Here is a 27,864-nt window from a genome sequence, read left to right as displayed (position 1 = left end):
GCGTCCTACAAAACCTGACAAAAAGGGACCGAATGTTAAAACTATAGTTCAATCTGTAGGCATCAGCTTATAGATCTGAACAGAGTGAGATATGTATTTGTGGGGAAAAGATTCAGTATGACAGCTTATAGGAGCTGAATAGAGATGAGCGAACTTACAGTAAATTTGATTCGTCACGAACTTCTCGGCTCGGCAGTTGATGATTTTTCCTGCATAAATTAGTTCAGCTTTCCGGTGCTCCGGTGGGCTGGAAAAGGTGGATACATTCCTAGGAGACTCTTTCCTAGGAATGTATCCACCTTTTCCAGCCCACCGGAGCACCTGAAGGCTGAACTAATTTACGCAGGATAAGTCATCAACTGCCGAGCCGAGAAGTTTGTGACGAATCGAATTTACTGTAAGTTTGCTCATCTCTAAAGCTGAACAGAGTGAGATATATTTGTGGGGAAAAGATTCAGTATGACTTGTGCTTAGGTGTCCAGTGGGTGGTCCTAATCAGTAACTGAGTTATCTGATACAGGGGAAACTGTTAATCCCTGATTAGGACCGCCCACCGGACTCTTAGATATATACTACAAGTTCTATATAATAAATATATATATATATATATATATATATATATATATATATATATATATATATATATATATATTTTTTTTTTTTTTTTTTTAAACTACAAATGTATATCAATCTGCTCTACGACATGATGCCTGCAAAGTGGACTGCTTTTTCAAACATGTCAGGTTCCTTTTTACATCATGGTATTCATTATAGATCGATTCTTGTTCCATTGTTAAATACGAGACTAAAAGATGAATGTGATGTCATAACACAACAGATACGGCCATGGCACACAGCTTTAACGTCATTACTTCTATGTAATACTAGGAACTCTTCACCAAAAAGGATTTACAGCATCTAACACATTGCTGGTAGACGGTCTCAAAGTCTTCATCGCTGCCCTGCAAATGGAGGAAAATATAAAAAAATAAAGCCATTTTTTTTTAGTTATACTGGTTATTATTACAGCCTAGTAAAGGAGAAAAAAAAAAATAAATAAAAAAGTTTTCCATTATTAGTGTATCCCTGACTATAGGAGAATGTGTCTGTACATACAGTGAATACACTGTTCAACAAAAAAAAAAAAAAAAAAAAAAAAAAAAAAATATTATTATATATATATATATATATATATATATATATATATATATATATATATATATATATATATATATATATATATATATATATATATATATATATATACACATACACACACATATATACACACACATATATACATACACATATACATATATACATATATATATATATTATCTAGTGTAACTCCAAGTCAATGACACTTCTGTGAAATCCCACTGTCCACTCAGGAAGCAACACTGATTGACAATCAATTTCACATGCTGCTGTGCAAATGGAACAGACAACAGGTGGAAATGATAGGCAATTAGCAAGACACCCACAGTAAAGGAGTGGTTACGCAGGTGGTGACCACAGACCACTTCTCAGTTCCTATGCTTCCTGGCTGATGTTTTGGTCACTTTTGAATGCTGGCGGTGCTTTCACTCTAGTGGTAGCATGAGACGGAGTCTACAACCCACACAAGTGGCTCAGGTAGTGCAGCTCATCCAGGATGACACATCAATGCGAGCTGTGGAAAGAAGGTTTGCTGTGTCTGTCAGCGTAGTGTCCAGAGCATGGAGGCGCTACCAGGAGACAGGCCAATACATCAGGAGATGTGGAGGCCAACAACCCAGCAGGATGACCACTACCTCCGCTTTTGTGCAAGGAGGAGCAGGAGGAGCACTGCCAGAGCCCTGCAAAATGACCTCCAGCAGACCACAAATGTGCATGTGTCCACTCAAACGGTCAGAAACAGACTCCATGAGGGCCCGATGTCCACAGGTGGGGGTTGTGCTTACAGCGTGCAGGACGTTTGGCATTTGCCAGAGAACAAAAAGATTGGTAAATTTGCCACTGGTGCCCTGTGCTCTTCACAGATGAAAGCAGGTTCACACTGAGCACATGCGACAGATGTGAGTCTGGAGACGCCGTGGAGAACCTTCTGCTTCCTGCAACATCCTCCAGCATGACCGATTTGGCGGTGGGTCAGTAACAGTGTGGCGTGGCATTTCTTTGGGGGGGGGGGGGGGGGCGCACAGCCCTTCATGTGTTTGCCAGAGGTAGCCTGACTGCCATTAGGTACTGAGATGAGATCCTTGTGAGACCATATGCTGGTGCGGTTGGCCCTGGGTTCCTCCTAATGCAAGACAATGCTAGACCTCATGTGGCTGGAGTGTGTCAGCATTTTTTGCAAGAGGAAGACATTGATGCTATGGACTGGCCCGCCTGTTCCCCAGACCTGAATCCGATTGAGCACATCTGGGGCATCATGTCTCGCTCCATCCACTAACTAACACCACGTTGCACCACAGACTGTCCAGGAGTTGGTGGATGCTTTAGTCCAGGTCTGGGAGGACATCCCTCAGGAGACCATCCGCCACCTCATCAGGATCATGCCCAGGCATTGTAGGGAGGTCATACGGGCACGTGGAGGCCACACACACTACTGAGCCTCATTGTGACTTGTTTTAAAGGACATTACATAAAGTTGGATCAGCCTGTAGTGGGGTTTTCCACCTTGATTTTGAGTGTGACTCCATATCCAGACCTCCATGGGTTGATACATTTGATTTCCATTGATAATTTGTGATTTTGTTGTCAGCACATTCAACTACATAAAAATGAAAGTATTTCATACGATTAGTTCATTCAGATCTAAGATGTGTTGTCTTAGTGCTCCCTTAATTTTTTTGAGCAGTGTATATAGTTAGTTAACAAAAAAAAAAAAAATAAAAAAAAAAAAAATAAAAAAAAAACGAAACGTGTAAAAGCCATGGATTGTGCTGGTACATGGTAGAATCTGGGGAAGACTTCCACTCAGAAATTCCTTTGCAGCAGAGCCCCATTGGGATTCTGCTGCACTGCACAAATGGCGGAATTTCCACGTTGAAACAAGTTCTGATTCTGCCTCTGCAGAAAGAAGTGACATGTCAATTCTTTCTGTGAAATCTGCTTGGAAATTCATTTCTGTCTATAGAGATGAGGAATTTCCAAGCTGTCCTAGTGCCGACCTGTTCGGTTAGTGCCCGTTGTCTGCAAAATGTCCGCCAGAAATTTGCTGGGTGGACATTCCACAAAAAAAGCCACCTTGTAAACATACCCTGAAGCAGCCACTTGACCAAAACATATTACGTGCAATGGTTTCTTAGCTATTCTGCCTCTCAGCCACATGAGGGATTTAAGATTCCTTCCATCGATGTCATACATTTGCACTGAAATCACAATCAAATATTTGGCCAGCGCTGACATAGGGAGAATATCTGTGGCCATTCCATCACCTGCACAATGCTAAAGTAATCCTGAAAAACATGACCACTTGTCAGCTCTGTTACACAGGATTGCTAGTGGATCCCTTGTAAAGCAGTAAGTACTCCGGGTTTAAAAAAATATATAAAAAAAAAAAAAATATAGGAGATAAGTTACAGATTTCGGGTGTCCAACCACTGGGACCCCCACAATCTCCTGCCCAGTGCCCCGACTCTCTGCATGAAAAGAGCTGTGTCTACACCTGCACTCACGAAGCTGTGTCCGACACTCCCCCTCCATGCAGCTCAATGGGAGAGCTGGAGATACACGAGTGCAGCGCTCCAACTCTCCCAGAGATACATGGAGGGGGCTTGTCAGCTACAGCTTCATGTGGTGGTCTACACGCCCTATTCAGGAGGAGAGGCTGGCACTGTATAGGAGACCGGTGGGGGAGGGTCCCAGCGCTGGTATTGCATCTTTGTGGATGCCCGCAGTATTTGTCCCTCTTGGGAAACTTAACTGACTAATACAGTGGGCATCCACATACACGGGCATCCATACACCTCTCGTCTGTGCTGATGAATGCGCCAAAACAGGGCAAATCCCTCAATATGAGCAAGTTGCTCCTGCAGCCAGGAAAACCTCTACTCCGTCATGAATGAGGACATCTAACTGTCTAAAATGCATTGGCACTTCTAGTGATTTAGGCAGACTCCGAGGCTGCAGTGCTGCAAGCAGCTCCCAGAGGTGGGTGCTGCATGAGAGATAGCGGGGTTCTCAGTGGTAAGATATCTTAGGGCCGGAGTACCCCTTTAAAAGAAATCTATGTAAAACTTACATAATATGGATCTTCAATGATGAGTCGTTTTTGGGGGTCGTAGCTTCCCAGCAGTTCGATTTTTGCTTTGCAGTTTTGTATTTGGCTACATTTACGTTTCAAGTCTCTGCACAAAAAAAAAAAAAAATAAAAAAAAAAAAAAAAATTTAAAAAATTTAAGTCATTAACCCCTTTCCTATTAACAGTTTAAATCACCCCTTTCCCCTTTATTTTTATTTTTTTTTAAATAATGTAATAAAGAATAGAAATAATCATATGTGGTACTGCCACGTGTGTAAATGTCCGAACTAGAGATGAGCGAAGTTACAGTGATTCGATTCGTCACAAACTTCTCGGCTCTGCAGTTGCTTAATTTAGCCTGCATTAATCAGTTCAGCTTTCAGGTGCTCCGGTGGTCTGGAAAAGGTGGATACAGTCCTAGGAGAGAGTTTCCAGCCCACCAGAGCACCTGAAAGCTGAACTAATTTATGCAGGATAAGTCATCAACTGCAGAGCCGAGAAGTTCGTGATGAATTGTATCACTGTAACTTCGCTCATCTCTAGTCCGAACTGTTAAAATATTAGGTGAACTAAACCACACGGTCGATGGCGTACATGTAAAAAAAAAAAATACCAAAGTCCAAAATTGTGTTTTTTGGTCACTTCATATACCACAAAATTATTAAATAAAAAAGCGATCAAAAAGTATAATCCAAACAAATATAGCACCAATAAAAACTACAGATGACTGCGCAAAAAATTAACCCTCATACTGCCCCGTACACAGAAAAATAAAGTTATTAAACTAATTTTGGTGCATGTAGTTTATAATTTTTTTAAGTATTAAAATAAAAATCTAACTATATAAATTGGGTATGCTTGTAACCGTATGGACCTAAAGATAAGGTGTCTTTTTTTACCAAATATTGCATAGTGTAGAAACGGGAGCCCCAAAAAGTAAAAAAATTTGTATTTTTTTTTCCAATTTCATCCCAGGAATAATTTTTGGGTTTTGCTGCAGATTATATTATAAAGTGATGTCATTGCAATGTACAATTGGTGATGCAAAAAACAAGCCCTTATATGGGTCTGTAGGTGCAAAATTTGAAGAGTTATGATTTTTAGAAGGGAAGAAGGAAAAAGCAAAAACGAAAATTTAAGTCCTTAAGGTGAAAATAGGCTGAATCCCTAAGGGGTTAAATAATTATAAATAAATTAGAAATGTAAGTTTTTATTTTATTTTTTTATTTTACCATCTACAGTATATTTTTCAAATAATTTTGAGATCTTGCAGTTTTTATTTCAGCCTTTAGGCTTAAAAACAAAGCTGAGACAACTTTATGCCAGAAACGTGGGGCAAAATTTTGGCACATTTAGGCCACGTCCCATTCCACACTGTTTTGTCTGCAGAAGTGAAAGCAAGCCATGTGAGACAGGTTTTGGGTTTACACTGCTTGAGAATTCTGGCATCTATAAATATAAATTTGCTATTGTGGTTTTTGCCCTGATCAACGAACAAGAAGAATTGCATCTTGGGCATAAAATAAAAAAAATAAAAAAAAAAAATAAAATGGGGCCGAGAGATATTATATCTCTCTGCCCCATTTTATTTTTTTCCTCTATTTTAGATTTTGGAGACACTTATGAATACAGTGATGAAGATAAAAATAAAATGGGTAAATATTGTACATATAGACAAATACGTATTACAAATAAAGCTTTGTGTAAGGGTTGATAAATACTCCACTTACCTTAGATTACTTTCATCCATGCACAGAATATAGTCATAGGAGAGGAAATCCTGCTTTGTGATCTGTATAAAGAAAGAAAACTATTAATGATTTATACGGACAACATTTCTTATTATAAACAGAAGAGATGGAACATTTAAGTCTATGCAGCAAAATAAAAAATTATTTTAAAACCAGGTTAAGAACTGCAGGGAAAACACAGAAGATGATCAAGGAACCAGTAGGGGATGGGGCTAAATATTTATTTATTACAATTTTTTTATATTTTTTATTTTATTTTTATAGCTCCAGCAGGGTTTTTTTTTTTTTTTTTTTTTTTTTTTTTTTTTTTTTATATATAAACGCTGGATAACCCCCAAATAAGCCAGCTTTGATTGTACTTTTTACCTTATGACTAAGGGCAACATACTAGCCTAAAACTGATCAGCTACTGTATTGTGTGTGGAGCATTAAATTAAGCCAAAAATGTTACTTCAAGTGAGGCTGGCTCTAAATTGAGGATCTCCTCCAGTCTGCCCATGTATCATATTAAAGTATCTGTGCTCAGATCAGAACGGGCACAGTTTATTTGAATGAACCGAACCTACTCCTCGGTTAGTACATTTGGGTCATTTACAGGGAAAACCCCTGCCTTATACATTCACAGCAAAATTCTCCACACTGAGAACTGTCAGCTCGCTCCCCCCCATACTAACCAGCGGTACTGGCTGATCAGTTTGATGCTTACTGTGCCTGGTCCGCCCGGCCGATATCTTAGTTTTTCCCTATGTTAATTAAGTGCTAGCTGGCACATGCAAGATAACTGGCACTCAGCGGCCGCAGCGCCGCCCAGCTCATCAATATTCCTCCCTCCACCTCTTCATTACAGAGCAGGGAGAAGAGGGAGAAGCAGAGGAAGGGGAGGAATATTGATGAGCTGAGCGGCGCTGCGGCCGCTGAGTGCCAGTTACCTTGCATGTGCCAGTTAGCACTTAATTAACATAGGGAAAAACGAAGATATCGGCCCAATGGCCGGGCGAATCCAGGCACAGTAAGCATCAAACTAATCAGTGTCCCCCGCACTATCAGCCAGTACCACTGGTTAGTGCAGGGGGAGAAAGCTGACAGTTTTCCTTTAAGGTGTGAAGGTTCCCGGGTTTGCTGGTCCATACACCAATACGTTTTTTTTGGCTTCAGCCTGACTTTATCCCATTCCTGCTGTCCCCGAGCAGTGATATTACAGGTAACTCTATTGTACAGCAGTTTGGCAGAAGAGTTTGAAGTAGTAATAAAGAGATTCTGTAGAAACCAAAGGACCGGTACTCCAGTGCGGAGCGGGCCAGACATTGTGGAGACCACACACAGAACAGTGAGAGAGTCCTGCGGGAGGAATAAAGGCTCCCGGTGCTGTTCAAGCAGAAGATATCAGAATACGGACTGTCCTATACCTGTCGGGCCTTATGCGATGTTTCTGTATCATGGCTTTTAAGGCACTTTATGGCCCTTGAGTCGGGGGGACAACCCACATTCCAGTCAGAGGTAGCAGCGCCGTCTATGGACCACTGCAATACAAAACATATTGGATAGGGTTCAATGAAGGAAGGAGAGGGGTACATTACCTGCCTGGCAGTGTGATTCATATCTACGCCGTGCTTCCTCATACAGCTCTGACCACGGTGATCCGGGGGGTTTCCTATTTCATATGTAGAGGTGGCAGCACTGTCTATGTTCCACTAGAAACAGAAAGACAAGACAGTCCATTTCATCAGAACATTTCCTTCAATTAATCTAAAGCAGTGTTTCCCAACCAGTGTGCCTCCAGCTGTTGCAACACTACAACTCCCAGCATGTCGACAGCCTTTGGCTTGCTGCGAGTTGGTTTGCAAGAGCCAGAGGCACACTGGTTGGAAACACTGGTCTAGGGTAAGTCAAAGGGGGTATTATTGTTTGTGCAATTTATTGGAGTATTTGAGTGGTTTTCCAGTTTGGAAGTCTGTGCACCTTGTTTACAATAAATTTTTTTTTTTTTTTTTTTTTTTTTTTTTTTTACAGTTTGCGTGACTATCACTTCTGGATTTTTTTTGCAGTTGAAGGGGTATGGCCTACTGTGCAAAAATCGATTTAAAGGGGTAGTCGGTGCTTAGACATCTTATCCCCTATCCAAAGGATAGGGGATAAGATGCCTGATCGCGGGAGTCCCGCCGCTGGGGAACCTGGGATCTTGCACGCGGCACCCCGTTTGTAATCAGTCCCCGGAGCGTGTTCGCTCCGGGTACGATTACCGGCGACCACACGGCTGGCGGCGTGACGTCACGCTCCGCCCCTCAATGCAAGCCTACGGGAGGGGGCGTGACAGCTATCACGCCCCCTCCCGTAGGCTTGCATTGAGGGGTGGAGCGTGACATCACATGGGGCAGAGGCGTGACATCACATGCCGCCGGCCGTGTGGTCGCCGGTAATCAGACCCGGAGCGAACACGCTCCGGGGACCGATTACAAACGGGGTGCCGCGTGCAAGATCCCGGGGGTCCCCAGCGGCAGGACTCCCGCGATCAGGCATCTTATCCCCTATCCTTTGGTTAGGGGGATAAGATGTCTAAGCACCGGAGAACCCCTTTAATGTATTTGCAGGGAAAAAATAAAAATGGTGCAAGTATATTCCACTCCCTAGGTGATGTGGAATTAGTGAAGTTCATTGATGAGTGTATTTTGCCTCCGATGTGTAGTATGCGCATCGGAGGCAAAATACACGCATCAACGAACTTCACAAATTCCACATCACCTAGGGAGTGGAATATACTTGCACTATTTTTAATCCACATAAATTATGTTGTACGCACAATTTCTCAAATTAAACCAAAAAAAAAAAAAAATATGTGACAAAATTAAAAATATTGAGTAAACTTTTATGCAAATGATGAATCCTCCCCCAAAGTCTCAGGGACTGGTGCATCTTTAAAATAAATAGATAAAAGTTATTTTCCCTATGTGGGAGAGAGTGTCAGAGAGCGTTCAATTGTTGGAAAAACTTTGTCATCTAAAGTCCAGCAAGTCGTCTACTCGTACAATCGGCTTTTGACAAATCTCATTTCTAACATAATAATATCTTGCCTCCTGGAATTTGGAATTTTACATTAGTTCAGACAAAGATCCACTTCATGCTTCTGATGCTGTAACAGGAATGGGCGACCAGACACTTATTTATAAAGACTTTAGACATCACTGAGCCATGTACATATTTATAGGCTTCTAATACTGGAATTACGCCTTATGTTTTCCCTTTACAATATAACATTATAGTAGAACCAATACATAAAGAAACATCTAATGCAGAAGGAAACTATTAATATAACCATAAAGATTAGGGCTGAGCTCAGAGTATTGTTCCTACATGAGACAGTTTAAAGGCGTACTCCGCCCCTAGATCTCTTATCCCCTATGCAAAGGATAGCATATAAGATGTCTGATCCCCATTGGGACCCCCGCTTTCTGTGCTGAACCTGGCGTTAGTTAAGAACGCTGGGTACGGGTGGCGGGTTGTGACGCCACGCCACACCCCCTCAATGAAAGTCTATGGGAGGGGGCGTGACAGCCGCCACGCCCCCTCCCATAGACTTTCATTGAGGGGGCACGGTGTGACGTCACGACCCCGCCGTCTACTCCAAGCATTCGAGACAAAGTGTTCCCAACGCTGGGGTAGCAGAGTACCCCTTTTAATACTTTAGCAGCCCAGCAATAAAAACCTTGTGTAGTCTTAAAGGGGTACTCTGCCCCTAGACATCTTACCCCCTATACAAAGCATAGGGGACAAGATATCTGAACAAGGGGTCCCGCTGCTTGAACCTCCACAGTCTCTGTGCAGCACCCGGCGCCCCCTTGTGACATCATGCCACACACACACACAATGCAAGTCTATGGGAATTGCATTTAGTGGGTGTGGCATGATGTCACAAGGGGGCATGGCCGTGATGTCACGACCCCACCGCTCGCTCCAAGCATTGGAAACAAAATTTACCCCTTTACATAGCGGAAGATTTATCAAAACCTGTGCAGAGGAAAAGTTGCCCAGTTGCCCATAGCAACCAATCAGATCGCTTTCTTTTTTAACAAGGCTTCTGCAAAATGAAAGAAGCGATCTGATTGGTTGCTATGGGCAACTTGGCAACTTTTCCTTTGCACAGGTTTTGATAAATCTCCCCCCATAGACGCAGACTACACGGCTCCTGGGATGTGTCGTGTATTTTCTTCTTACCTCGTGGGATACTCCTTCATCTGTTACCAACTTTCTAAACACGGCCTCTGCTATTGGAGATCGGCAAATGTTGCCTGCAAGAAAAAAAAACTTAGAAATCAGACATCTGCATGATACTTAGTATCTCATAACCCTACAGTAAGTTCATCTTTATCCAAAAACAGATACTTGTCTAAATAGCAACGATCCCTGGTAAAGTCGTGAACACACATCACATATACTTGTGTGCAGGCAGATTCCTCCTGCTCTTCGGCTACCTGCCCTGTAAAGGGGGATTTATCAATGGATTTTACAGGTTTTGTGGAAAATGGTCATAAATCTTTAAGCCATCACTAATTTGCGAAAAATTTGTAAGCTTTCCCTATGTTTTGCGCAAACTCCAGTGCGTTGTACACTGATTTTATGGTTAAATAATTGATCAATTCCTGGCTTTTTCTCTTGTTCCGCAGAAGAGCCACTCATTTAAAAATAATTTATTTTTTATTTTTTAACCCCTTAAGGACCAAGATCATTTCCACCTTAAGGACCAGAGCATTTTTTTGCACATCTGACCTCCATCACGTTATGAATTAATAATTCTGGGATGCTTTTACTTATGAATTTGATTCCGAGATTGTTTTTTCGTGACATATTCTACTTTATTTTAGTGGAAAATTTCTTTCTTGGTGAAAACTTCCCAAATTTTATGAAAAATTAGAAAATGTAGCATTTTTCTAACTTTGAAGCTCTGTTCTTGTACGGAAAATAGATATCCCAAATAAATGATCTATTGATTCACAAATACAATATGTCTACTTTATTTTTACAACATAAAGTTGACATGTTTTTACTTTTGGAAGACATCAGAGGACTTCAAAAGTTCAGCAGCAATTTTCCAATTTTTCACAAAATTTTAAAAACCGGTATTTTTCAGGGACCAGTTCAGTTTTGAAGTGGATTTGAGGGGTCTTCATATTAGAAATACCCCATAAATGACCCCATTATAAAAACTGCACCCCTCAAAGTATTCAAAATGACATTCAGTAAGTGTGTTAACCCTTTAGGTATTTCACATGAATAGCAGCAGGAAGGAGAAAATTCTAAATCTTCATTTTTTTTTTTTTTTTTTTTTACACTCATGTTCTTGTAGACAGTTTTTATATTTTGACAAGGGATAAAAAGGAGAAGCCCCCCAAAATGTGATTTTTTTTTTTTTTGGGGGGATGGGGGTGGTTGTCGCATTTAGGAAGCCCTGAAAAAAATTACAAAATAAAAATAAAATAAAATAAAAGACACATTGCATACTATTTTGGAAACTACACCCCTCAAGGTATGTTACAAGGGGTTCAGTGAGCCTGTTTCTCCTTATGGTGGTGGGAGGTGACTGGTCCATGAGTCATCTCTTGTCCATGACTCATGGACAAGCCTGATACTGCAGTAGGACTGGTTAGTGTCTCAATAGGTATGGGGACTGAATCAGTGGTGGGATTTTTAGAAGCAGTTTTCTTAATTAAATATAAAAAAATTCAAATGGGCACTGTCAGATAATTATATATATTATATTATATCATGGCAAAACAATAGGTTTACTAATATACTTTAAAAAAAATTTTTTTCACATTTTAATAAAGAAAACTGCCTCAGAAAATCCCACTAGGGGTCCCCATACCTCCTGGGACACTGATGAGTCCCACAGCTGCCTGAGAGTGTCCAGGGGTCATGGACATGAGATGGCTGATGGAAAAGGCTGCAGGAGGAACACAGCCTGCAACAACACTACTGTAACACAGAGTTTTACCAATCATGTGCCTACAGCTGTTGCAAAACTACAACACCAAGGATGTCTGGGCATGCTCAGAGTTGTAGTTTTTCAAAAACTGTAGGCTCACAGCTGAAGGCAACACTGCTAAATAAAACACACACACACCACTTTACAGCCAACTATTCCAAAACTACAAGTCCCAGCGTTACAGGACTGCACACTAAGGATGACACATGAATGACATAGGAGCATAAATAAAATGTTTTCATATAAAACCACTGTACTTTTAGCACTAAATCTTTGCACAAATTTAAGAAGAAGTAAGTTATACACTCACCATTTCTTTGGTGGTAGAGTACAGGCAATCTCCAATAATGTGTGTGTGTGTGTGTGTGTGTGTACGTACAGCATAAAACCAGAGTGGGAAGGGTTACTGGAACAGGGCTGCCAGGCTCACTCCGAGAGCAGTGAGTCAACAGAGTGAGGGAGGGGGAGGAGTCACAGTGCAGGCAAGAGAAGGATACGACCCTTCCCTTTGACAAGACGGAAGAGACATTGAGCAGCTGTAATATGCTTTTTTTGTTAAATATGTGTAATAGAGACAAAAATTACATGTACATGATCAGGATGAGGTACTGAATAACATAACAGTTTTTTTGTGGGATCTGACAGATACACTTTAAACAATCATATTACAAAAGGTCTTTAATTTTGATCAGTAACAACATATAGAATGTTTTTGGATCTGACAGTGTCCATTTAGAGAGATACTCTATTATATCTAATTAAATGAACTGGTGCCAGAAAGTTAAACAGATTTGTAAATTACTTATATTAAAAAAAGCTTTACCCTTCCAGTACTTTTTAGCAGCTGTATGCTACAGAGGAAAAGCTTTTTGAATGTCTTTTTTGTCTTTTCCACAGTGCTCTCTGCTGACACCTCTGTCCATTTCCATAGAAGTAATTTACAAATCTGTTTAACTTTCTGGCACCAATTGATTAAATAAAAAAATAATGTTTTTTTCCACCGGAGTACCCCTTTACTTTAAAGGCTTAAAGGGAATCTGTCATCAGTATCACCCGCACTAACCGGTCATACAGGCTTGTAGTGCTGGTGATACTGATCAAAACAATGCCTACCATGTCCCGAAATGTCCAGCTGTTCCCCCATTATTCTTGGTTTTCTTCTTATGTAAATTAAGGCTTTGGGGTATGGGCGGAGCTATGGCCAGAGCTCTGGGCACCCCTATATCATCTTCAGCCGGGGCGGGAGCTCCGCCCAGCTCATCCCTATGCATCCCCTCCCCACGCGGCAGGCTTTCTCTACGGCACATGCGCCACTTCACCCAGTGGGTCATAGAGCAAGCCTGCCACATAACAGGGAGGGAGGTGATACATAGGGATGAGCTCCCACCTGGCCAAAGACGACATAGGGGTGCCCCGAACTCCAGCCATAGCTCCGCCCATGCCCCAAAAACGTAATTTACATTAAAAAATAAAAAAAACACACACACACAAATAACAGGGGAACAGCTGGGCATGGTAGGCAGTGTTTAGATTAGTGTTTCATTATCAGAATGCTGGGAGTTGTTGTTTTGCAACAGCTGGAGGCACATTGGTTGGGAAACACCATGTTAGACACAGGGACCATCTTCCCCATCTATGTAATCCTGGGGAGGGGGTACTAGGACGATGTTTCCCCAACTATTAACAACTACAACTCCCAGCATGCCAACAGCTAAAGGCTATAGAGCAGGATAACGTTAATACAGTACACCAGTGCTCCACAACCTGTGCACTACAACTCCCATCATGCCCCAAGTGTCTTCAGATTCCTAGCCATGATGGGAGTTGTACTAAGACAACAAGGACCTTGGATGAAGCCATTCATTCTGCAGTTCATTACTAATGGAGATTATCATGTGTCACTAGTAGAACTAGTTGGGAACTTTTCAGGAAGTGCAAAAAAAAACCCGCTTAATATGCACAAGGACCTACACTTACCCAGACACACAAACAGCACAGACTTGCTCCCGGCAGCCGCCATGTCTTCCACCGCCGTCTATCTCTCACTCTCTCTGCCACAGCACAAGAACTAAAGAGGACTCTCACATTACCGGAAGTGCGTCACTTTACGGCACTTTAGGTTCCCATACACGGACCGCATGACCGGCAGCAGAGGCTGACGTCATCGTGCTGTACCACGTGACGCCGCCTCCTACAGATGCGCTTTGACAGCGAGTAAATACAGCGGGGCGGGTCACGTGGTTAGCGGGAGGTGGGCGGGGTCGCGGCTGCAGGTGTCAAGTAAGCCCCGCCTTTCTCTCTGTGTCTCACCTGTCTGCGGGGCGTGGCGCAGCACAGGAGGAAGCGGGGCACGGAGAGAAGCGGTGCTTAGCTGACAGTGCTGCCCCCATAGAGAGAAGCGGTGCCTAGCTGACAGTGCTGCCCCCATAGAGAGAAGCGGTGCCTAGCTGACAGTGCTGCCCCTATAGAGAGAAGCGGTGCCTAGCTGACAGTGCTGCCCCGTATAGAGAGAAGCGGTGTCTAGCTGACAATGCTGCCCCCATAGAGAGAAGCGGTGCCTAGCTGACAGTGCTGCCCCCATAGAGAGAAGCGGTGCCTAGCTGACAGTGCTGCCCCCATAGAGAAGCAGTGCATAGCTGAAAGGGCTGCCCCCATAGAGAGAAGCGGTGCCTAGCTGACAGTGCTGCCCCCATAGAGAGAAGCGGTGCCTAGCTGACAGTGCTGCCCCCATAGAGAGAAGCGGTGCCTAGCTGATAGTGTTACCCCCTATAGAGAGAAGCGGTGCCTAGCTGATAGTGCTGCCCCCATAGAGAGAAGCGGTGCCTAGCTGATAGTGTTACCCCCTATAGAGAGAAGCGGTGCCTAGCTGACAGTGCTGCCCCGTATAGAGAGAAGCGGTGCCTAGCTGACAGTGCTGCCCCCATAGAGAGAAGCGGTGCCTAGCTGACAGTGCTGCCCCCATAGAGAGAAGCGGTGCCTAGCTGATAGTGTTACCCCCTATAGAGAGAAGTGGTGCCTAGCTGATAGTGTTACCCCCTATAGAGAGAAGTGGTGCCTAGCTGACAGTGCTGCCCCCATAGAAAGAAGCGGTGCCTAGCTGATAGTGTTACCCCCTATAGAGAGAAGCGGTGCCTAGCTGACAGTGCTGCCCCGTATAGAGAGAAGCGGTGCCTAGCTGACAGTGCTGCCCCGTATAGAGAGAAGTGGTGCTCAGCTGTCAGTGCTGCCCCCTATAGAAAGAAGTGGTGCTCAGCTGATAGTGCTGCTCCCTATAGAGAGAAGCGGTGCCTAGCTGACAGTGCTGCCCCGTATAGAGAGAAGTGGTGCTCAGCTGTCAGTGCTGCCCCCTATAGAGAGAAGCGGTGCTCAGCTGATAGTGCTGCTCCCTATAGAGAGAAGTGGTGCCTAGCTGATAGTGCTGCTCCCTATAGAAAGAAGCAGTGCCTACCTTTCAGTGCTGCCCCTATAGAGAGAAGCGGTGCTCAGCTGTCAGTGCTGCCCCCTGTGGTGATGTGAGTGATCAGGAGTCTGCAGAGCATTGCGCCCTACATACAGACCGGCATCAGTAAGTAACCTTGTGCTTGTTTCTGGAGTAGCCGTGTATAGATATCACTAATGTTAGTCTATGGCAGATGTACGGGATTAGGAACACATCTGCTGCTTTCTACCAGGAACAGCGCCGCACCTGTCCTTAGGTTGGATGTAGTATTACTTTTGGGCTCCATTTATTTCAGTGGAACTGAGCTGCAATTTCACACGTGACCTGAGGACAGGGGTGGCGCTGATTCTGGGAGAGAGTAGCTGATGTTTTTTTATTAGCTTTTGCCGACCATACACTTAGAGGGGAACTCTGGTACTAAAGTTCCTATCCCCTATACGCAAGGAGTATAGGGCATAGGAACTTTCCCATTGGTCGCCCCCCCCCCCCCCCCATCCCCACTGTCAGATGGGGGATGGAGGTCTACTGGTGTCTACTTACTCTATGAAGAGTCCTCACTGTATTGTTAAAGGGGTACTCCGAGGGTAAGTTTTTTTTTCAAATGACAGAGGCCATTTAAAGGAGTACTCCAGTGGAAAACAATTATTTTTAAATCAACTGGTGCCAGAAAGTTAAACAGATTTGTAAATCACTTCTATTAAAAAATCTTAAGCCTTCCAGTACTTTTTAGGGGCTGTATACTAAAGAGAAATACAACAAAGAAATGCATTTCCTCTGATGTCATGACCACAGTGCTCTCTGCTGACCTCTGCTGTCCATTTTAGGAACTGTCCAGAGCAGCATATGTTTGCTATGGGGATTTTCTCCTGCTCTGGACAGTTCCTAAAATGGACAGCAGAGACCACTGTGGTCATGACATCAGAGGAAATGCATTTCTCTTTAGTATACAGCCCCTAAAAAGTATTGGAAGGATTAAGATTTTTTAATAGAAGTGATTTAAAAATCTGTTTAACTTTCTGGCACCAGTTGATTAAAAAAAAACGGGAGTACCCCTTTAAGGCACCATACAGCGGAGGATCTGCAGCGAAAAATACGCTGTGGGTCGTCTCGTGTGAACACTACAGATTATGAAAGGAATCTCCGCTTGCAGAATTCCGTGAGCAGAGATTGCATTCTGGCAGCGGCCGCCGCAATACTTCGGCGGTAGGACCTGTTCGCGGACCTCTGCGCAAAGGATGAACATGTTCTTGCGCGGAACAATTTTTAGCAACAGAATTGCCTGCCGCTGAAATTCCGCAGTGTGAACGGGTCTCGCGGAAACCCATTCACACTGATGTTTATGTTCACATCATTCCGGAATTACGTAGTGTGAACAGACCCTAAGGATGGAGTAAAGTGATGTGACGGGACAGGTGCTGAGGCGGCATTTTCTACCGCGCGTCATGCTCTAGATGTGACTTGTCCGTCTGGAGACTTTCGGAAGGACAGACTGGTTCTGAATGACCAGTTGTTAAACACAACCTGTCCGATGTGATCTGCGACAGGAAATCACCCCGAGGGCTCCTTGTATCTCTGCTATAATGAATATTCTGATGAGGATACGATGTGGAAGTCAAGTCCGTCCTGCTGAAATGTTGACTTCTCTACGCAGTCCAACATCGCTGCGTAGATTTTTGCCATCTTTTTCAGCTATGGGGGAACGTCAATAATGTGAAACAAAGCAGGAAAAAAGTTAATTTTTTTTTTTTTTTTTTAAAGTACGGTATATTGTAGGGATATCCCCGTACCATTTCTTTCAAGGAGTACCCATACTTTTTTTTTCAATTACTCGCCGATAACAATTACTTATTACTTTTTTTTTTTTTGGCATGTGACCGCAGAGGTAGCTCTAGACTTAGCCTAAGATTAAAGTCAAACCTGAGAACCTCACAGACACTTGAAATTAAAATAAGTCCCCAGTAGATAGGTAGGGAACCCGCTCCCCCTATTAGGTAGAAACATAGAATGTGCATGAATCAAATGAAGGAATAGAAAGCGGCAACTCACCAGTATGTGCAGGTTAAAATTAGGGCCGGGCCGTATACCGGTTCATACCGAATACCGAAATTTTTGTTCTGCACGATATGAATTTTAACCCATACTGCAATACCGGTTTGGCCCCTCCCCCTCGGGAATGAATGAATCAGATGCGCGCTGTCCCCTATGTCACCCGCGAGCGCTGTTCTGCCCCTCCCCCCCCCCCAATTAATTAATAGCCCAGCGCTGTCACCATCAGGGTACTACTCACATGTCACCTGCATGTGCTGCCCTCCTCGTCCTGCTTGTTGCGGCCGCCGGCGCTGACACTCTATACTAATGGTCTCCAACCTGCGGACCTCCAGATGTTGCAAAACTACAACTCCCAGCATGCCTGGACAGCCAACGGCTGTCCAGGCATGCTGGGAGTTGTAGTTTTGCAACATCTGGAGGTCTGTAGGTTGGAGACCACTGCTCCATACTGTGCGGTATCCCTATGCCCCGGGCTGCAAAAAATAAACAAAATGGGGGAGATTTATGAAAACCTGTGCAGAGGAAAAGTTGGCCAGTTGCCCATAGCAACCAATCAGATCGCTTCTTTCATTTTTCACAGGCCTTTTCAAAAATGAAAGAAGCGATCTGATTGGTTGCCATGGGCAACTCAGCAACTTTTCCTCTGGACAGGTTTTGATAAATCTCCCCCAATAAACTTTAACTCACCTCCCGTTGGTCCGGTACCGGCCTCACTGGTTTCCTGGGGACGGGAACGTCGGACAGCCGTCAGCCTATCGCCGGCCGCAGCGATGTTCCGCCTCGGCCGGTGATAGGCTGAGCCCACTGTCATGTAAGGAGCCGGCTTCTTACATAACAGTGCGCTCAACCTTTCACCGGCTGAGGCGGAACATCGCTGCGGCCGGCGATAGGCTGACGGCTGTCCGACGTTCCCGTCCCCAGCGTAAGGCCGACGTAGGTGCGTTAAAGTTTATTTTGTTTACCTTTTGCAGCCCGGACATAGGGATACTGCACAGTATAGAGAGTGCCAGCGCCGGCGGCCGCAACATACAGGACGAGGAAGGCAGCGCATGCGGGTGATATGTGAGTATTTACCCTGATGGGGATGTGGGGTGATAATTAATATGGGGGGGGGGGGGCTAGGAAATATCGTTATATACCGTGGAACCGCCAAAAGTTAAAAAAATACCGTGATACACACATTTGGTCATACCGCCCAGCCCTAGTTAAAATCTTCAATGCTTTATTTCTTTCATGTTAAAATCTGTAAGATGGCAGCGTGGAGGGGAGAGGAGGAACAGGTGTACGAGGGCGGCATGGATCCGGGGCTTTTTCGAGGACCCTATGTCTTGCACTTCTATAAGCAGAGCACCTCCAGGGAGCACATAACTACTAGCCTCTACCTACCTATCACACTACCGTTGTCTACATTCACAAGTAGTAGCCGACTCCACACCCTCCTCATATGTAGAAACATAGAATGTGTCGGCAGATAAGAACTATTCGGCCCATCTAGTCTGCCCAATTTCCTGAAGCTGCTGTTAGGTAGGAAATCCCCCCCCCCCCCCCCCCCCCATCCTGTTAGGTAGAAACCCCCAAAAGGTAAGGAATCACAGACACTTAGAGGTGGGTAGGTAGGGAATCCCTGCTATTAGGTAGATGCCCACAGAAGATAGGTATGTACACTGCTCAAAAAAAATAAAGGGAACACTTAGACAACACAATGTGACTCCAAGTCAATGACACTTCTGTGAAATCACACTGTCCACTCAGGAAGAACACTGATTGACAATCAATTTCACATGCTGTTGTGCAAATGGAACAGACAACAGGTGGAAATTATAGGCAGTTAGCAAGACTCCCCCAATAAAGGAGTGGTTCTGCAGGTGGTGAACACAGACCACTTCTCAGTTCCTATGCTATCTGGCTGATGATTTGGTCACTTTTGAATGCTGGCGGTGCTTTCACTCTAGTGGTAGCATGAGACGGAGTCTACAACCCACACAAGTGGCTCAGGTAGTGCAGTTCATCCAGGATGACACATCAATACGAGCTGTGGCAAGAAGTTTTGCTGTGTCTGTCAGCGTAGTGTCCAGAGCATAGAGGCGCTACCAGGAGACAGACCAGTACATCAGGAGATGTGGAGGAGGCCGTAGGAGGGCAACAACCCAACAGCAGGACCGATAACTCCGCCTTTGTGCAAGAAGGAGCAGGAGGAGCACTGCCAGAGCCCTGCAAAATGACCTCCAGCAGGCCACATATGTGTCACGCCCCCCTCCCATAGACTTGCATTGAGGGGGCAGGGCATGACGTCATGAGGGGGCGGGGCTATGATGTCACGAGCTCCCAGAGCCGACTCCAGCATTCGGAACAGTTTGTTCCAAACGCTGAGCAGCGGAGTACCCCTTTAATGGGATTCCGCTGTCACATTCACATAGTGGAATTTTCACTGCCGTAATTCCGCTTTCTGCATTGCGCAAAAATAGAATATCAGTCTTATATTTTGCATAACTCTCTGGAGGAATCCCATTAAATCTTGATGTTCAGTGGAATTCTGTGTTCCAGCAAAATTCTGAGCAAATTCCAGGGATATTCCCCAATTTGGTTCAGCAACCTTTGCTGTACGGAATTTATGTGAAAGTGTGGAAATTCCATCATGTGAACGTAGCCGTACTATCGTTTTGCTCAACACCAGTCTACCAAATCTCCATTGAAGACTGAAGATGTCTTGAAATGCCTTTTCCTTTTGTCCGCATTCCTGGGAGCTCCTTGGTGGTGTCTTCAGCCACTCAAGAATTGGAGATAAGTGGATTTATCAGTAGCTTAGCATAATGTATGAGACACGCCTCATACCTGACACACATGGTCGGATCGTAGGTAGCACATCAGGTGAAGAAAAACCAGTTCACCTAGTCTGACCAACCCATCATGTATGTCAAGAATGCTCTTCAAGAAGTGTCACACGGGCGCTAAAATCAGATTGTTGGGGTCTCACTGCTGGGGCCAAGCTTTTCCTTACATTTCTTCTGTAGTGGTACTCGGCTTCAACAAAATGGTGTAATACCTAATTTCTCCTGGGGGGGGGGGGGGGGAACACTGCAGGAAATTTAGAGTCAGCTTCAGTAGCATTGAAGCAGCAGCATCTGCTATTGGAATAACAAAGGAATATGAAGGGGTACTCCAATGGCCAGCGTCACGCCCCCTCCCATAGACTTGCATTGAGGGGGCGTGGCCGTGATATCATGAGGGGCAAGGCCGACCCCGGCAGCGTGAAAACAGCATTCGAAACATTTACTTCCGAACGTTGGCCAGTGGAGTACCCCTTTAAAGAAAGTTATAGTAGCGCTGTGCGGTATGACCAAAAATGTATATCACAGCATTTTTCTAAATTATGGCGGTTTCACCGTATTTACAGGTATTTTTTTTTTTTTTTATGAGAATTTTAAATTTAATTACATTTTATTTCATATTTAAAATGGGAAAAGGTGGCGGGTGATTCTGACTTTTATTAGGGGAAGGGTTAAATGATCTTTATTAACTTTTTTTTTTTTCCACTTTTTTTTTTTTGCTATCTTTTACATTGATCATTGTTATGCCATAGGATAATATTGATCAATGATTCTGCCGCGTGACTGCTTCTGCCTGGATCTCAGTCACGGAGCAGTCATTTGGCGATCGGACACACAGGAGGAAGGTAGGGGACACCACTTGTGTTCTCCAGCTGTTCGGGACGCCACGATTTCGCCATGGCGGTCCCGAACAGCCCACTGAGCTAACCAGCACTGATTAGCTATTACTTTAGACGTGACGATCAAGTTTGATCGCCGCGTCTAAAGGGTTAGTAGCGCACGCCGATCAGTGCCACGGTCTATTATCCATGGGTCCCGACCGTTGCTTGGTGCGGAGCCCTACCCGCTATGACGCCGGGCCACGGTGTTGTAGGAAGGGAGCAGGCTGAGGGTGAACAGTTACACCCTCCCTCCTCAACAGGGTATGCACTCACCGGTATTGCGGTATATGAAAAATTTATATAATAAGAAAAAAAAAACAGTATTTGGTATTAACAGGTATACCGTCCAGCACTAAGTTATAGTATATAATAAATTCAGTCAGCTCTCTGCCTTTATGTCGGTGCTCGGAGCGCATAGATAGTACATGTGCAGCCACTCAATATAGGCAAATTGGAAAGAAACATCCACGGCTCCTAAATCCAATAACATTGTGTGTGGTATTACAGCTCAGTTTTATAGAAGTGAGTAGAGCCAAGTTGTAATAACGCACATAATTTGTAAATTACTTCTATTTAAAAATCTTAATCCTTCCAGTACTTATCAGCTGCTGTATATATATTATACAGCAGCTGATAAGTACTGTAAGGGTTAAGATTTTTAAATAGAAGTAATTTATAAATAGGTTTTAACTTTCTGGCACCAGTTGATTTAAAAAAAAAAAAAAAAAATGTTCAGCTTGACTCATTTCAGGCTAACCCCTTAGTCTTCCCCGAAACGCGACAAACTGTACCTTTTCTTAATACTGACTTTTGTATTATTGTGTTTTTAATGGATCAAATTTAAAACTGTAATTTTATGGGGTTTAGGATTTGGATGTTTTGTCCCAATTTGCCTAAGGTAGGTTTACTTTATTTCTTGGCGTTTCTCTTCCATTGAAGTCTATTGGAGCCACCGCCCCCCCCCCCCCCCCCCCCCAAAAAAAAAAAAAAAAAAAAAAGCATCAAAAAATTCCTTGTTGGTTCAGCATTAGCACTTTTTGCCCCCATTTCTTCAGTAGAAATCCTTGAGTCGCATGATAAAAGAGAGGAGGGGGGGTGGGGGGGGGGGGGGGGGGCGTGTAGTCTAAGAAAAAAAAAACAAGACAAAAACACACTATTTAAAAAAAATCAAATAAAATAAAAAAATTTGGTAGTTCAAAATAGCAGGACAGTAGTGTGCTTTTGGTTGACATTATAGCGTGACGTTCTCGCCGGATTAGTGAAGGCAGTCGCTCCCCATTTACTTCTATTGACATGTGACTCCGCTGAGAAATTCTATACTTCTAAAGTCATAAAACATGTGCAATAACTCCTGTGACCCACATCTGGCTGGCATCATCTGAAGCCTACAGGACCTTTATCTACCTTCTTGGGAGGTAGAATTGACAGTGATCCCCAGATTACGATTGCCTTAAAGGGGTACTCCACTGGAAAACATTTTCTTTTAAATCAACTAGTGCCAGAAAGTTAGGGTACGTTCCCACCTGGCGTATTTTGCTGCGTATTTGCTGCTGCCTATTTTATTACCCATTGAAATCAATGGGTAGGAAAATACGCAGCAGCAAAATACGCAAGGTGGGTACGTACCCTTAAACAGATTTGTAAATTACTTCTATTTCAAAATCATAAACCTTCCAGTACTTATCAGCTGCTGTATACTACAGAGGAAGTTCTTTTCTTTTTGAATTTCTTTTCTGTCTGACCACAGTGTTCTCTGCTGACACCTCTGTCCATGTCAGGAACTGTCCAGAGCAGGATAGGTTTGCTATGGGGATTTGCTTCTACTCTGGAATCCTAAAATGGACAGAGGTGTCGGCAGAGAGCACCGTGGTCAGGCAGAAAGGAAATTCAAAAAAAAATAACTTCCTCTTGAGCATAGAGCAGCTGAGAAGTACTGGAAGGATTAAGATTTTTAAATAGAAGGAATTTACAAATCTGTTTAACTTTCTGGCACCACTTGATTTAAAAAAAAAAAAAAAAAAAAAAAAAAAAAAAGAAATGTTTTCCAGTGGAGTACCCCTTTAAGGGTAGGGTCACGCGTACGGTATCCTGCGCATATTTGATGTGCAGGATTTGAAGCGGCAGCTTTCAATGTAGACTAATTGACCGAACACAGCATCAGATCTGCAGCTTCAAATCCAGCGCATCAAATATGTGCAGAATACTGTACGTTTAAATAGACTCTTAGGGTACATTCACACATACAGGATTTGCTGTATATTTAGCTGCATATTTTTGTGCTGCTCATATTGCTAACCAATAAAATAAATAGGTTGGAAAATCAGCTGCAGAAAATATGCAGCAGATCCTGTACATGTGAAAAGACTCTAAGGGGAGATTTATCAAAACCTGTCCAGATGAAAAGTTGCTGAGTTGCCCATAGCAACCAATCAGATCGCTTCTTTCGTTTTTCAGAGGCCTTTTCGGAAATGAAAGAAGAGATCTGATTGGTTGCTATGGGCAACTCAGCAACTTTTACTTCTGGACAGGTTTTGATAAATATCCCCCTAATGGTCTATTTACACGTGGTGCAATGAAAGTACAAACAGAATCTACAGCTCACCTCCCACTGGTCTTGCCCGGATCCTCTGCCTGGCCCAGCTTGATACGTAGTATTTTGAAGAAATATGTTCTGGATCCAGCAATTCCGTAAAACATCAACTTTATTTGTAATCCACAGCGTTAAAAACGTGCAAAATAGCACTCGCGACACACCACCTACCTAGCCAGTGATACACTGCAACATGGACGCGTTTCGAGCGCATGCGCTCGAAACGCGTCCATGTTGCAGCGTATCACTGGCTAGGTGCTGCGTCGTGAGTGCTATTTTGCAAGTTTTTAACGCTGTGGATTACAAATAAAGTTGATGTTTCACGAAATTGTTGGATCCAGAAAGTATTTCATCATAATTCTATTTGCACATACAGTATCCTGCGCATGGGCTTCCTGAGAACAGTACCCTGTCAGCACTGTGACATTATGTTACGGGGGTGCAGTGATCGGACCACTGGACCACCAGGTGTGCTTGCCACACGATACACAGCCCGTCTTTTCAGGCAGGTGTCAGCTGCAGGTAGCAGCCGGTAACTGCCGGGTATGTTGTGGGCCTAACTCCCACGCACGGGTCATACTTCCCCACCCGACCTTTGACGTAAATGAAGGGATTAATGAAAAGAGCTGACAAAAAATCTAGGCGCCAGGTTGAAATTCTCCATTCACCTGACGCCTGGGATTTGTTGAGCCCTGCAACAGATGGTCATTTGGTACTGCTGAAAATGGTCCAGTTGACTTCAATCTAATGCAGGGGTGGAGAACCTAAAATATGATTCTTTATTTTATACTTCCACTTAAAGTGTATGTAACCCCCCCCCCCCCTCATGACCTGGTTTTAGTTTAGTCTGATAAATAGTTTACAATTTATGAGATCATAAGATCATATTGCAGTCACAGCCTAGACACATGTCATGGACTCTATAAGATGCATGTCTCCATTCATTGCTTTAGGACTGAGCGTAACGTGTTATGGCCGTGCATGAGGGAGCCATACAAGATCACAAGTTAACACCGTAGTAATTTTAAATTTTCCTAGTTAACCCTTGTATTATCGCAAGAGTTTCTTCCCTGCACTTCCCCAATCTTGTAATATATCTAAGAGAAATATGGCTGTTTCTTCACCTATTGGGCTCCTTTCTCTACACCCTTTCTAAACTTATTGGGGGAGATTCATCAAAACCAGTGTAGAGGAAAAGTGGTGCAGTTGCCCATAGCAACCAATCAGATTGCTTCTTTCATTTTTTAACAAAGCCTTTGAAAAATGAAAGAAGCAATCTGATTGGTTGCTATGGGCAACCTTTACTCTGCACTGGTTTTGATGAATCTCCCCCATTGACTCTGCAAAACTGTAAAGTGCTTCAAAGTCAGATACAGAGAAGCTGTTAAAGGAGTACTGTAGTGGAAAATAACTCATCATCATCTATCCGACCGCTGGACCCCCCCACGATCTCCTGTACGGGGCCCCGGCAGTCTGCAGGAAGGGAGCGTTCTGTCCCCGCATGATGCTACGGCTGACACGCGCCCTCCATGTATCTCTGTGATGGACACGCCCCCTTCCTGCAGACTGCCGGGGCCCCGTACAGGAGATCGCGGGGGGGGGGGGGTCTTGGGTTCCAGCGGTCGGATAGTGAATGTTATTTTCTACTACAGTACTCCTTTAAGTTTTAATAAGTGTTTTATATCTTCCCAGGGCTGGATTCACAGTTTATACTTCTCAGTACTGCTCTATAGTGTCCTCTATGCTGCTGATGTTTCTAAGGGTGTGCTATAGAGATATAGGGAAGCAGGATCTCCTTTTCCATGTCTCTAGTGTAGGAAGTCCTACAACAGCATCTAGTAAGTCTACACTTACTTGCTCAGGAACAACTAAAAATTAGAGATGGAGCCTGTGAAGGGGAAAACTGGTGGAAAAAATAGCAGCTAAAAGTTATATAATGGGCAGAAATAGTATATACACACAAGAGCTTATCTTAAAAACTCAACTTAAAGTGTACCTGAGATATGCATTAAATGGGCGCTGTCATAAAAAGAAATACTTGAAATGTAGTACAGACATATCAAAAGTTTTGATAGGTCAGGGTCTGAGTGTTCATAACCTGACTGATCACAAGTACGAGCTGGGAGAAGTGTGCACTTAGCGCGTTCTCCCCCAGCTCTGAGTCATGTGACTGCCCCCATCTCTCCCCGCCCGTTCTCATCCCACTCAGACCCCAACGACAAAAACTTATAACATGTCCCTTGGACTTGTCAAAAGTTTTTTTCATTGAAAGGTACACATCAAAAATGTTCTACTTGTTAAAGGGGTACTCCACTGGAAAACATATATATATTTTTTTTTTTATTAACTGGTGCCAGAAAGTTAAGCATATTTGTAAATGACTCCTATTAAAAAATCGTAACCCTTCCAGAAATTATCAGCTGCTCTTTGCTCCACAGGAAGTTCTTTTCTCTTTGAATTTCTTTTCTGTCTCACCACAGTGCTCTCTGCTGACACCTCTGTCCATTTTTAGGTACTGTCCTGAGCAGGATAGGTTTGCTATGGGGATTTGCTCCTACTTTGGACACTTCCTAAAATGGACAGAGGTTTCAGTAGAGAGCACTGTGGTCTGACAGAAAGGAAATTCAAAAAGAAAAGAAATTCCTGTGGAGAAAATAGCAGCTAATAAGTACTGGAAGGATTAAGATTTTTTAATAGAAGTAATTTACAAATATGTTTTAACTTTTTGGCACCAGTTGATTTAAAAAAAAAAAAAAATGTTTTCCAGTGGAGAACCCCTTTAAGGGTAGGGTCACGCGTACAGTATCCTGCGCATATTTGATGTGCAGGATTTGAAGCGGCAGCTTTCAATGTAGACTAATTGACCGCACCCAGCATCAAATCCTGCGCATCAAATATGTGCAGGATACTGTTTTCCAGTGGAGTACCCCTTTAAGAACTTTCTCAACTAGCCATAATTGAAGCTATGGCTACGGGCTTATCACATACAGTTTTCATGTTTTCTATTGCCGTTTGTCGATGATTGAGCCAGTAATATGTGTTAGTCACTATGCAAATCTATTGTGTTGACGCACTTGCCTTATAAACCTCCAAATTAAACAAATAGTCAATTTCTCTCTGATAGACCCGTCTGCTGACTCACCCAGGCTCCGAACCTTCTCATCCGCCACCAAGCTTGGAAGTAAGAGTTGTTCCCAGCAGAGCGCTCCCTAATCATTGTATTCGGAACCTAATAACTCAGCAAATCCTCTCGACAGAAATGACTTATCCGTTGCCTTCTACCCTGTCTCTTTCCTGAGTTCGGCTGAATACCTAATGCACAATTATGTAGATTTAGGTTACTTTATTAAATCCTGTTCACAGCAGATGCACTTTATTAAAGGAAACCGCCTGATGGCGGGAGACATCCAGTTGTGGACCTCGAGGTGTGGACGATAGCTAAAGTCTCTATTGGATATTCAAGTGTACCTGCTGTTTTAAGTAATTTCCAAAATTGGTTAGGACGTGGTAAATTGAGTTAGCATTCCCTGTCCTTCATGGATGTCTTCTGCCTCTTGAGTCAAGCACCAGTCCATCGGTTGTGTTTTACACAAGTGTATTGCGGGTCCAGGCGGCAGTTGTATACTCTGCAGATAGCTTCCCGAAAGAGGAGAGATTTCTGTCTTCCGGTATTGGCGCTATTGTATATGGCAGTGTCCACAAGGATAATGTTGGATTTAAAAGGGTACTCTGCCCCTAGACATCTTATCTCCTATCCAAAGGATAAAGGATAAGATGTCTGATCGCAATCTCGGCTGTGGCACCCCAGACATCTGGTGCATGGAGCAAACTTCGCTCCGTGCCGGATGACTGGCCATGCAGGGCGGAGGCTTGTGATGTCACTGTCATGCCCGCTAGTGCCATCACGGCAACGCCCCCTCAATGCAAGTCTCTGGGAGGGGGCGTGATGTCCATCACGCCCCCTCCCATAGACTTGCATTGAGGGGGCGTGACCGTGACGTCACGAGCCTCCGGCGCTGAACCCACCGCTCTAAACAAACGCTGGGTGCAGCAGGGAGATGGCGGGGGTCCCGCCGCTGGGATAGGGGATAAGATGTCTAGGGCAGAGTACTCCTTAGAGG

At 43.8% G+C, this 27,864-nt stretch overlaps 2 protein-coding genes across 6 annotated transcripts in view; one reads left to right on the top strand and one right to left on the bottom strand.

Annotated features, from left to right (window-relative positions):
* Nucleotides 1–641: 641 nt before the first annotated feature.
* On the bottom strand, nt 642–14,129 carry ACP1 (acid phosphatase 1). 2 transcript variants are annotated; one of them, XM_056564070.1, is made up of 6 exons: nt 13,934–14,129; nt 10,189–10,262; nt 7,557–7,670; nt 5,959–6,020; nt 4,229–4,334; nt 642–962 (listed from the first exon to the last, which is right to left on the bottom strand). In XM_056564070.1, exons 1-6 carry the CDS (start codon nt 13,974–13,976, stop codon nt 885–887), a joined length of 477 nt encoding a protein of 158 aa, XP_056420045.1. In that variant the 5' UTR covers nt 13,977–14,129; the 3' UTR covers nt 642–884. The 2 variants fall into 2 exon arrangements, with proteins under 2 accessions (XP_056420045.1, XP_056420044.1); XM_056564069.1 differs by lacking the exon at nt 7,557–7,670 and adding an exon at nt 7,386–7,499.
* SH3YL1 (SH3 and SYLF domain containing 1) overlaps nt 10,300–27,864 on the top strand; it is a 126,151-nt gene continuing 108,586 nt past the window's right edge. The window contains exons 1-2 of one of the 4 annotated variants that reach the window (XM_056564066.1): nt 14,283–15,521; nt 26,868–26,924. In XM_056564066.1, coding sequence (XP_056420041.1) covers nt 26,924 — 1 coding nt within the window. In that variant the 5' untranslated portion in view covers nt 14,283–15,521; nt 26,868–26,923. Of the gene's footprint in view, nt 10,327–14,282; nt 15,522–18,353; nt 18,507–26,867; nt 26,925–27,864 lie in introns of those variants that run through there. The other 3 variants (XM_056564068.1, XM_056564065.1, XM_056564064.1) reach the window with 3 other exon arrangements.

This window comes from Hyla sarda, chromosome 3 (genome assembly GCF_029499605.1).
Source record: "Hyla sarda isolate aHylSar1 chromosome 3, aHylSar1.hap1, whole genome shotgun sequence".
Taxonomy (NCBI): Eukaryota; Metazoa; Chordata; class Amphibia; order Anura; family Hylidae; genus Hyla; species Hyla sarda.
This window is presented reverse-complemented; position numbering and strand designations above follow the sequence as displayed.

Coding starts and splice junctions, on each gene's coding strand:
- ACP1 (XM_056564070.1), bottom strand. CDS start 13,976: ATGGCGGCTGCCGGGAGCAAGTCTGTGCTGTTTGTGTGTCTGG. Junction 7,671..10,188: donor ATGAAGGAGTATCCCACGAG/GTAAGAAGAAAA, acceptor TTCTGTTTCTAG/TGGAACATAGACAGTGCTGC. Junction 6,021..7,556: donor TGAATCACACTGCCAGGCAG/GTAATGTACCCC, acceptor TTCTTTATACAG/ATCACAAAGCAGGATTTCCT.